This window comes from Ambystoma mexicanum, chromosome 9 (genome assembly GCF_040938575.1).
Source record: "Ambystoma mexicanum isolate Mex_15411 chromosome 9, UKY_AmexF1_1, whole genome shotgun sequence".
Classification (NCBI taxonomy): domain Eukaryota; kingdom Metazoa; phylum Chordata; class Amphibia; order Caudata; family Ambystomatidae; genus Ambystoma; species Ambystoma mexicanum.
Genome location: NC_090931.1, coordinates 375,555,475 through 375,567,610, shown reverse-complemented (window position 1 = coordinate 375,567,610; position 12,136 = coordinate 375,555,475). Strand labels below are relative to the sequence as shown.

The window sequence follows — 12,136 nt, the reverse complement described above, 5'->3', positions numbered from 1 at the left end:
CCTTTGGTTTCTCACAGAGACCAGAGAACAGATAATAGCAGGTAGGGCACAAGTGTTAAGAGGAAATAGAAGAGGACCCCAAATTGGAGAGGATGTCATGATGTATTCCCAGGGGACCCAGACCAAGTTAAGCAAACCCAACAAACCCTGGTAGGGGCTATTTGGGTGCAGTCCTGGCGCCTATGGCGCCAGGCTCATATGGGCTCATAGATTAAAACATACCTGATGCAGACCATGCTGCAAACTCACCTGATGCAGACCATGCTGCAAGAGCTCCAAGCCAAAGGAGGCTTGGAAGGGACTACTTTACCTAAGGGACTATTTTTTTACTCGGGTGGGGCTGGGGAGGAATACTTACCTGGGACTACTTTGGGGGCTATTTAAACCACGCCAAAGAGCAGCATACACTTCGCGTTATTCTGCATCTAGCAGCGCAACGCTCACCGTGCCTGCAAGTCTGCATCCAGTCTTCTGCCACGCCCGCCTCGAGGCCGGAGCTCCTAGAAAAAAGGGGAGAGAAGGAGAAAAGGTTAGAACAAGAGCAATATCTTTGATCCTTACCTGAATTCCCAATCCATCGCGCCTTCGAGCTGAAAGAAAGAAGTTATTTTATGCGCGTCGCCTCGCCTGCAGCAGCGCCGCGCTGAACTCACCGGCCTTCGCAGCATCTTCACATTCCACCGCATCCTTCTGCATGCTCCCGCCGCACTCCGGCACCTAAGGGGAAGACAAGAACAGCAAGGTGAGCCAAGGGAATACACAGAGGCAATATTAGTTACCCCCCATAGACTTACCTGATTTTACCACCGGGGGTACTATTCCTCTTCACGGGTCGGCGCAGCTTCCACTGTATCCTCGCCGAACCCCGGCCCCTAAGAGGAAACAAAAGGACAGCGAGGTGAAACAAAGGGACAAACAAGGGGAAACCTCCTCACCACAATAGACTTACCTGATTTTACCGCTGGAGGCATTATTCCCCGAGACTTCATATTTTCTCTCAGCGCCTGAATAAGGGAGAAAGCAACAGGTTACATATTGACATTATTTTATCGAACTGTGTTTGATAATAGAAATCCTTACCTGAATATTACTGGTTGCCACGAGGAACTCTTCACTAGGGTCAAGCTGCAACCTGCAAGGAATCAGACAAGAGTGAAAGTCAGACATTTGAACTCTTACGAACTACACACTTACGGCATCTTGCCGGGAATCTCAGAGTCAATATTGTTCTGGAACTCACCAATTCCTTCGAGCCAGTGAAGCAACTGGTCTTCAACGCGCCCCTGTGCTCAATGCAGGATGGAGAGCTCAGCTTTCCAAACCATCAGGTGAGACTATAAGAGGGGACATCAAAGGTGATCAGTGGGGAGAACAGCGGGAGTGGGGGAGGGTTAACGCTCAACTCCACGGGTGGTTAATTCCCTTTCTCCATTTGCAGAAGAACATTCCTACGGGCCAAGCAAACGAAGCTAGGTGTGCCAGTCCAGTCCGTCATCTCGGCACTACGCGTCACATTGGTGGAGGCCGCAGCTGTCCAGTTCAGATCGACGCCCCTGTGGGAGCCAGGTGAGCGTAACAGAGGAAGAGAAAAAGAGTTCTACTTACTGCAAACCTAGCCACTAAGGCTGCATCTTCAACAAATTGGACAGTGCACCACACCCCAGCTTGTGCAGTCCCTATTCCTCTGAATAACCACATACTCAACAATTTCACAGCTTTTCTTGAATTAAGTTCTTTGGCAGCTGCATCTGAACTGTCTTTGAACCACCAGAACACAAAGTCTGTCGCTGTTCACTGTTCCCTTCATGGGACCCAAGAACTGACTGACAAAGTCAGAAATTGCCAAAATCCCACGACCATGTGGAAAATGTCACACTGTGTAGTATCAGGACAAGTTTCCCGCCTAGTCAGATAGAAGCCCCCTGACTCCTCCACTTTTACCGATAGAAGACTAACTCACGGTTAAGGGAATACAAGCCTTGCTGTACCCTGCTGTAACCTATGATAACTAACTATCCCTAAAGCCTTGGTTGATCTTGCAGGGGGGCCTATCTGAGAGAGTAAAGACTGCAACATTTATTTATTTTAATTTATTGGTTTTTTATAATGCGCCAAATTCCATACCTGAGTTTGGTTTCCACATGCGAATCCAGGATTCAAACCTCTGTTGCCCTGCGTGGTCTTGCTTCCAAGACCAGCGCGTTTCCTCTGTGCTATCCTCCGTTCACAAAACCTTCTACGCCCAAATTACTTACCTGTAGACTGCACCCCCATACTCAAAAAACACAAATTAATATAATATATATCTTCACATTCCTGTGTAAACATTTATTTATTCGACGTAATGTGTTATCCTGCAGTCTTGTCTACCATGCTCTCCTTCTAAGATCGTGCCTTGTTTCCTCAACCACATTTAAATGAGTCAAATAATGCTTAAGGACAGCCTGTTTGATTAGGGTTAAGATAGAGCAACCACAGAACTGAGTAATGTCTCCTATCCTAGCTGACATGTGACACTCTTAACAGAATGGTCAGCCATTACCAGTTGGCACACATCTTACACAGCTGAGACCATCTATTACAAGCTTACACAGAATTCCCGCAATAGAGAAAGTCCACCCATTTAGAGAGTGGTTGCCCACTGCCTACTGGCATGGGCACCCAGAAGAGCAGGAGGTCAGTAATTAATTTGCTTTGATAAACAAAGATGGTTAGAGTTAACCTGTAGTAATACAGGAACTTTAGTCCATTGATTCAGCCTCCATGCACCAAAGTTGCTAGACCTTACCTGCTGCCATAATCTACTTGCATAGGCCTTCCGCAGAGAAAGGCCAAGAATTGCTTGCCAACACAATGCTTCCAGAAGAAGAGTTATTCATTAAAAGCGGGCACAGATGGAACTGTCAACTGGCACAAGGCTTACAGAGACAAGGCAGCCATCGGAAGCTTGCACAATGCTTCAGCAAATGTCAGCTATGAATAATCAGCTTGCACAAGTATGTCACTTCACACCTGCCATTGACACTGGATGGAGGCGCAGGGAAATGACAGCTACTTGTTACTAACAGGCACGGCTATTTGACAATAGAAATATGACAGCCATTACCAGCAGTGCAGGGCTTCCAAAACAGACAAGCCAACTATAACCATTTACCATGGGGCTTGATTAACAGACCCTCCAACTATTACATGCCTATAACAGCATAAAGAGAGCAGCGAATATTAGTTAACAAACTGCTTCACACTAGAGAGAGCAGTTATTACCAGGTGGCACAGCTCTTGGGCGACATAGACAATAACTGGACACCCTATTTTAAGATTGAATGATCAGCCCTTGATAATTGGCATAGATCGGCTGTGCTAGACTACTATATTCAGCCCTTTGAAGAGTACTGGTGTTGCATAGAGAGAGGTGCAAAAAGAGCAGGGGAGTTTGTACAAAGTGTGAGTTGCAAAGTTGATCATTTTGTTTAGGGGAAAGGAGTAGAACATAAGGCACAGGAAGAAGCTAACACAGTATTTTATTTATTTATTTAATTTATAAAACGCACAAACAGTCCAAAGGCATCGAAGCACTGTTACAGGTACATGTATTTGGAAGGTATCCAGGTACAGTAGGTGAGGCTGAAGAGAAGAGTGAAGATTTTCAAGATGTTAAGCAGCTTCAGAATGGCATTGTTAGTAGTAGAGCCAAACCCTATTTTGATATGATATGGCATTTATGATGATCCTATACACAAGTGTTTGAAGGCGCAACGAGGCAATGGAGGGGTAACAGAGGGAGGACAGGGACAACTAGTTTACTAGGCCAGGTGACATTGAGATTGCGCAAATGCAGGGGAGAAAGGAGGGGAAAAGTGCCAGGGGAGGGGGCGGGGGGCAGTGCTGTACATGAGATCACAATAACAAGAAGTGCGGCCAGCAGGTGGCAGATGCAAGGGTACGTGCAGACAGCAGGTGTCCAATAAGTGCAGGTAGGTGGACTGTTGGTTTACAGATACAGACCCAAGTGTAAGGGTTGCCTGGAGGCAGTGCGGGTGTGCAACCGGGCAGGCAAGGACCTGGGCACGAAATCAGAGGGTAGTCAGATCACCAGTGCAGTAACAGAAAGGCAATCAGCAGGGGAGAGAAAGAGAGAAGACGGAAGCAAAGAGGAAGGTTTTGAGGTGCTTACGGAACCGGAGATGGTTCTCCTCAAGGTTCAGAGAGGCAGGGAGGCTGTTCCAGAGGAAGGCCTGAGCCGAAGAAAGAGATCTACCCCCAACTTGTTGCTTGGAGAAGCGTCTGACCCTGAGGGAGTTGGAGGTGGAGAAGCGGAGAGCTTGAGTAAGAAGGTATTTACGAAAAGAGAGTTGGAGGTATTGAGGTCCCAGGCCCCAGAAGGCCTTGTGGACAATGCAGAGGGTCATGAACTTAATCCTTGCAGCCACTGGGAGCCAGTGAAGAGATTTCAGTGCCGGAGAGATATGATCCCTGAGCTGGAGGCCAACGACAAGTCTCGCAGTCCTGTTCTGGATGAGTTGCAGAGGGTGGAGAGTGGAAGCAGGCAGATTTAGAAAGAGGCTGTTGCAGTAGTCCAGCCTAGAGAGAACCAGAGCTCTAGAGACAGTGAGCCTCTGGGGAAGGAGAGGAAAGGAAGAATACCTCTGAGGAGGTGCTGTTGGTAGTTTAACTTCTAGGAGAAGTCAAAGATATGAGGAGAAAAGGAGAGTGTGGAGTCGAAGATTACCCCGAGGTTCTTAGCCTCACAGGTGGGAGCAGGAAGGGGGCCAAGGGAGGCCGGCCAGAGAGTGACAGGAAAGGAGGGTGCAGGTCTGGCATTAAGGCAGAGATCATTGGCAGCACACCGCTCCTAAATAGTAGACAGCCAGTCAGAGATGAGACAAGGAGATGAGGTGGCAGAGGGGAGCCTGAAAACAAGCTGAGTGTCATCCGCATAGCACTGAAAGTTGGAGCAGAGAGCAGCAATGCGGTGGGCAAGAGGTGCCATGCACTGGTTGAAAAGCCAGGGAGAGAGGTTGGACCCCTGGGGAACACCACAGGTAGAGAGTGAGATAGAGGAAAGGAAGGACCCAAGTTCAACCTGGGAGGGTCGATCAGAGAGGAAAGAGGTCAGCCTGGCCAGGGCCAGGTCAGCCAGCTGGAGTTAAGTATGAGTTAGCCTTGCACCATCTAGTGACAGACTCTTTGAACAGCTGTTAATGGAGTGTGGTAGAGAAACAAGAAGAAAACCTGCGGCAAAGATGCAATGCTAGAATCTGAAGTATGAGATGAGCTTTCCAAACAAGGAGGTGTAGAGGATATAGCACAGTGTGTCAAGGAAAGAGCTATGAGGGAGTCCTACTGTTGTTGTCTGCCTCACCAGCATTTCGACTGGGAAAAGCAGATGCGTGTTTATGGGTTCTTAAAAACTTAGATACTCACAGAATGGTTGTATCGCTGTATGACCTCCAGGAAAAGGGTGGGTCTGTCCTGCATGGGTTTGGTGAATATCTGAAGAAGGTATCCATTGTCATCAAAATCAACCAGAATCTTCAGCTCCTTGCAATGAAAGAAAAAGTTTATTATGAAACATTTTAGGATTTATCTTGCTGCTGGTCTTCTAATCTAGCAACATAACATCTGACTGACCAAGTGAAATGCCCTGACATCCCTTACCCTGCTGTTGTTAATTGTCTAGTGCTGTCTACACTGTAGCATGCCTTGTCCTCTGAGTTCCGGTAATGCAGCCAATAGTCGGACATACAACTTGCTGTCATGCTATCAGTTTTAACACTGTCAATAGGGTTCTCACTTGTAGTGTGACAAACGTTCAACTGCTACCTGACATGTCTGATCTCATTTATAGCATGCCACAGTAACTCAACCTTTATAATTGTTTTTTCATAACCCGCTTCATACCGAAGAGGTTTCTAAGTGTGGACCAGAGATTCAAATCTGTGTCGCTCTGCGTTTGTCTTGCTTCCAAGACGAGCGTGTTGCCACTCAGCTATACTACCCACTTGTCACTGAGCTATGCTACCTGACTCTATTCCTTCCAGTGATGTTCGCAAATGCAGCGTTAGCATGTTACCTCATTTTATGTCTCCACAGTCACACTAATCAATAATGCTTTATCTTCATTATGCATATCACTGGTAATCGTACCTACAGTTGATTTAATCTTGGCTTTAGCTTTACCAAGGTAGTCTCACGTGTGTTTTATTATACATACCAAGCATAATGCTGCCAGAGATGGTTTTGTCATGTTAATTTAATCAGAATTTGTACTTTACTATCAACAGTTTTAATTAAAAAAAAGTTTAATGTGAAGTATGATCTGACATGGACACCATGTTTCTCCAGCATCGGATCTTTCATTGATTCACATGCTTTGAATATTCCCCGCTGACAGGTTGGGAATCTTCGGTAACTTTAATAATCTAGACTGTAATAAAGCTTTTAGGCTCACTTTAGTAGCCCATCTATGTCCCTTTGGGTGCATTCTGTCCCAACCAATGGGACGTCGAGTATCTAGCCCCACCCAGGAGGCCATCTTCAGATTCCAACCGCACATCGTGCTGAGGAGTCCTTGAGACATTTTCTCCTAAGAAAAAGTTAAAATCCTTGCAAATACTTCCAGAAACCTGTAATTTTCTGAAATCCCAACATCATCTTTTCGTCAGGGGTCACGACTGTCTCCTCGACTGTGGTCAAGAAACACTGGTCAACAGCATCATCATCGTTAACATTGACGACCACCCTGTTGATAGTCAGACCAGTTACTACCAGGTTCTCGACAACGACAGCATTGACGGCACGCCCGTCGACGGCAACCGTGTCGACAATGACTCTACCGACTAATCAGTCTAAGGCAATGGAAACAATGACGAGGACAACATTGACAGTCCAGGGAATGTCCCTACTCCGTTACTCTCCAATAGCAATACAATCTTCGACGAGGCGACGAAGAAGACCACTAAAAGGTCATTGTCGACGGACACATAAAAAATGGGAAAACACGGCGAGAAAGACACTGAAGAAGCAGAATTGGAGAAATCACGGTCAGTACAACACAAAACACACAAATCCAGTGGAAAACAACCACTGAAGCCAGATGCAAAGGAATCAGAGGCTGCTGAAGGATCTGTAATAACAGAAGAAAAAACAATAGTTATAAAACTAGGATTCAAAAACTTGCGGTCACCCAAGGAAACTGATGATCAACCCATAATAAGGGAGCCATCATTGTTCTCAGTCTCTTCAATACCAACACCAATACACCTGCCACATACGGCGAAACCACTGCTTAACCGGCAATCTTTATTATCGTTGCAAATATTGACCACACTGCAGTCTCTAGCCCAACAGTTACATAAGAGACTACCACTGGCTCCTAGAAACACTTATGTACAGGTGCGTTATAAATGCCATATCATATCATATATCATATCTGGGCAGGCACAACCACACAAGCCTGACGATATAGCGGGTTCCTCTGGGATTCCTCAAAATTCTGACATAGAATGGCCACAAGAACAGAGAAGCAATCACTCTAAAGATACACCGACTAGGCGTACAAGATCACCACCAATCACGCCAATGATACATCGGCAGAGAAATAGATCAGAAAGCCAGGTGAGAACACAAGGCTCTTCTCCAAGACCAATACTATCACCACATCATGACCACAAAGAGGGAGAACTCCACTCGTCCACCACAGACGACGACAGCGATAATAGAGAAACAGACACTACTGCCTGCCACTCTCCACAACTAGACGACAGGGAGGACACAGACATTGGTCTAGACCAGAGATCTTCAAACGGTGGAGTGCACCCCCCCGGGGGGGAACGGCTGCATTCCCTGGGGTGGGGAGGCCTGCATGAGTTCCCAGCCTGAAATTTAAAAAAAAAAAAAAACATTGAGGAAATGGGCAGGGCCGGCTCACAAGGTCTGACTGGAACATAAAACTGTCTCGGGCACCAATGAAAGAGTGGGCCACGTTGCAAATGGCAATTCATTCCTTTAGTGAGAGACTGTTTGAATAGTACCCAAAGGCGTGTTTTCTACCAAAATATAAGCAAATTGTGATATTTAAAGAATATTTATTCAGTAACAATGTTCAAAACTACTAGCTGCATAATGTAGTAACTCATCAAACTGTCCCACGTTGGCTAAAAAACTGGCCCATTTTGACCCAAAAAACTGGCCCACACTAGCAATTTTTGTTTGGGCATTGCCCTACCGCCCTGTAGGCCAGTCCGAGCCTGCCGGCTCATTCATAATGGGTGAGGTGGCATGAACCCAGTGGCCCCCTCACTTATTATGGAGGGCCAAGGAGCCAGCCCAGAGGAACACTGAGCACTCCCTCAGCTGCTTTTTACAGCTGAGGGACTGCTCCTGGGCCGACTGAACTGTCAAAAGGCAACACTGTTTCCCTTTGACAGTTCAGTTCCACAGCTGCACATGCTCACTGAGCCATTCAAGGGTGGGGCGTTTTGCTTCGCAAGCCTTGCATAGCTCATTGGAAATGCTGGCTAGGGAACTGAATGTCTGTATGTGCAAGGGGAGCTCCTACGTCTCCTTGCACATACGGACAGAGCAGCCTGGAACGGGGCGTTTCTGCACCCACACGCAGGCCCCTGCACGCATGGGCAGGAAACAGGAAGCTCTTGCTTCCCGATTCCTGTTCATTATGCAGGAGCTGGAGTCCTAGGGAGGAAACTTCAGGACCAGGGTTTTTTTTCATTTATCTTTTATTTAAATATGTGTATGGATGATGGTATGCTTGTGTTATGAGTGAGTGTATGATGATGGGTGCTTGTGTGAAGGATGAAGTGCTTGTTGTATGACTGCTGTGTGAATGTGTGTGTGTTTGTGTTGGTCCGTGGATCTGATTTTGCGAGTCGGGGGAGGAGGGTTGTACAACAAAGGCATTTTAAAAATGCCTTTGTTGCACAATCTCCCTACCCACTGCCAAATCATCTCTTCTTCGGAGGTGCTGTGGAGCCCATGGCACAGGGATGGTATTTTATTTTTACTGGACATCTATCATAGGTGTCCAGTCACAAAATACCATGCTTTCCCCCTGGGCCCCCCAGCGCCTTGCATACACACATAATCATGTTATGTGTTAAGCACTGTGGGGCCCAGGGGAAAGGGATGGTATCTTTTTACTGGACATCTATCATAGCTGTCCAGTAAAAAAATATCATGCCTGCCCCCTCAGCGTCAATTGTAAACTATTTGGCTTTTTACCCAATTTTTCTTTTTTAAGTATGCTCTAAAATTGAACATTTTAACCCATTATTTAAAAAAAGAATTCCCAAGGGGAAATCCCCCTGAACCCCCCTTGATTGGTTTGGGATCCCTCGCTACACTTGGTCGCTATAGCATATCTGCGGGAAATATTTATGCCCCTCCACTTAAAAAATTTACCAGCCGCCACTGGCACTGGGACTGTGCTGAGAGCAGGGTGTGGGAGCCCAGGGACAGTGGTGGGAGCACGATGGGGAGACCCAGGGTCTGTGGTGGGGTGGTGAGATACCAGCAACTGGGTAGGAGTGGGATAAAGGAGCCCAGAGACTGTGATGGGAGCAGGTGTTACACTCACCTGGTATCCACGGGGACGCCACCCAGCCCTGGTTGGATGATCGAACCCTCCCCCGGTCCCTTGGTAATGCCTCTGGTTAAAGATGGGTCTGCAATATAGCGAAGCTGGATTCAATACCAGATTGTCTTTATGTTTTCCCATGTCCCTTGGCCTCAACTCTTCCCTCCCCTCTTGGGCCTTCTCCTCACCTTAATATTGTAAAAGATGGATTCTCCGTCCTGCTCCTCGTGGCAGAAGCGCGTAGATGTGGGGGCGAGCAGCGCCCAAGTTACTTCACTGGTGCAAGCCCCCCTGTGGGAATCCAGGCCTGCTGCGACTCCGTAGGTTCCTTTTAGGTATGGAAAGGTATGTTGATGTTGTCATGCAGTTTGAAGATGAGCATGGGCCGGTAGGCGAAGGCGCGGTGTGCGCGATGCTGTCTGGTGAGTAATGTGCAATGGCGGGGCTGTTTCGCCTTTTATATTGCTAACCTGTGTCTTTTCTCTCCTTGCAGGTTGCGATGTTCCTCACCGAGCGCCGTAATGTTCCAGCAATGATACTGACCAGGAGATGACTAGCCAGGTAAGGATTGTGTGGCTTTCTTAATTCGGGAGGAAACGTGAGTAAACGCTTACTAATGCTGTCTTTCTTTCTCCTCTTTCCAGGTTATGGTATGCATGGGGTGCCGGATGATGGAGTTTGTACCTTCAGGTGAGTGGAACTGAAGTCAGAGATAGATTGAAGACAGGATACTGTTCCAGGTAAATTTCGTAGTGTTCTTTCTCTCTCTGCAGGTCCTTGGTTTCAGGTAAGCTGGCATCAAAGAACTGGAGACGGTGAGCGTTACGCTGCCAACAGCAGAATAACGCAAAGCATGTTCTGCTGTTTGGGTGTGGTTTAAATAGTCTCAGGTAAAGTAGTCCAGGTAAAATAGTCCCAGGCCTGCCACACACAAAGTAGTCCAGGTAAAGTAGTTCCAGACCTGCCACACCCAAAAGACTAGACCGCATAGCTCAGTTCCTTGTAACTGAGCTATGTGTGTGTCTCCATGTTGGCTGAACCCACCCCACCCCCCCAAGTTAAATAGTCCCAAGTAAATAGTCCCATTCTAATATTGGTCTTCATGATGGTTATGAGCCAGGACTGACTCCAAGAGAGTCTTGGATGAGGTTTTAAGTGCTTTGACCTGGCCCTAACTGGAAGGCTGACTTGCCAGTGAGGGCCTGGGCAAGGGTCATGACACAGGTGGGGGGTCCCAGGGACTATACTGGGAGTAGGGCGCCGTGATGGTGCACAATAGTTTATAGCCATTTGGACTACTGTCCGTTTGTTATTTATGGGGGGGCCCGGCCTGCCCACATTTTGCTCAGGGGGGGCCGGCCAGGCCTAGAATGTTTGACGACCACTGGTCTAGGCCAAGGAACCTGATGAACTGACTCGCCAGTCAACGCCAGAAAAAATAGGCGCTTTCCACACTACAGTGCAAAAGGCATGCAAGAAATTTGATCTGATTCCCTCCGAACAGAAGAATGATTTCTTCCTTTTTTATTTAATGCAGAAACGTAGAAGAACAGTGATGTCCACCCCCATTCGAGATCACGTATGGGAAGAAGGACTGCTGTTAATGAAAGGACCTTTCTCAGAGCCAGCATTAAAAGGCTGCTTGGAAAAGAAGTTCAGGGTGCCAGATGTGTCCCCTAATTGCCTGATATTACAACCAACCCCCGACTCAGTGGTATCAGCGGAAGCCGGTAGGTAGTCTAACACGCAAGGCCAGAAGTGCACGGTACCTCCATATAATGACAGCAGGCAACAAGATGCTTTTGCCAAGAAGATTTTGGCAACAGGTGCCTCTACAGTTAAGGCGACAAATTCCCTGGCAATAATCTCCAGATATAACTGCGAGCTCTGGAACAGAATGTCTCTGCTATTGGAACACTTGCCAGAGAACAAACGCAAACAAGCCTTGCACATTCTACGAGAGGAGCAAGACACATCGAATCATGCTATCATCATTGCTGTTGATATAGCAGAAACTTACGAAGACAAGCATGGCTAAAATGCACCAATTTCAGACCAGACGTGCAATCGAAGGTAGTAGACATGCCTTTTGATGGAGACCAACTTTTCAGCCCAAAATTGAAGAGGCACTAAGAGCGATTAAGACAGATATAGATACTGCAAGGTTGTTAACTACTCTGACAGTGTGGCACAATTTTTTGCTCTTTTCGAGGAGTCTCATTTCACTGAGCAACTGCAAGCAGCGGTGGCAAGTCCTACCAACAAGGGTCTTCCTAATCTCAGACATACTACCAAGGAAATAGAAGATCCTACCCTTACAAACAAAAGGAATACAAAACTGCTCCAAGGAGACGACAGACATCTACCTTGAGAGGTAGACAACAGAAGCAAGCCTAACTCCCATCGCTTCCGGCCCCCACGTTCAAACATCAACAACAGGTGGGAGGCAACTTGCAGCACCATCTGCAACATTGGAAACAAATAACCACAGACAGGTGGTTTATAGATATTATACAGGGAGGACAAATAATAGAGTTCAAC

General features: G+C 47.1%; 1 protein-coding gene across 1 annotated transcript in view; it reads right to left on the bottom strand.

The window, feature by feature from the left end:
* The window catches only part of LOC138489643 (4-hydroxyphenylpyruvate dioxygenase-like), a 348,749-nt gene that overhangs the window by 22,024 nt on the left and 314,589 nt on the right, over positions 1 to 12,136 (bottom strand). Inside the window, exon 13 of the mRNA XM_069617322.1 lies at positions 5,425 to 5,541. Coding sequence (XP_069473423.1) covers positions 5,425 to 5,541 — 117 coding nt within the window. The remainder of the gene's footprint in view (positions 1 to 5,424; positions 5,542 to 12,136) is intronic.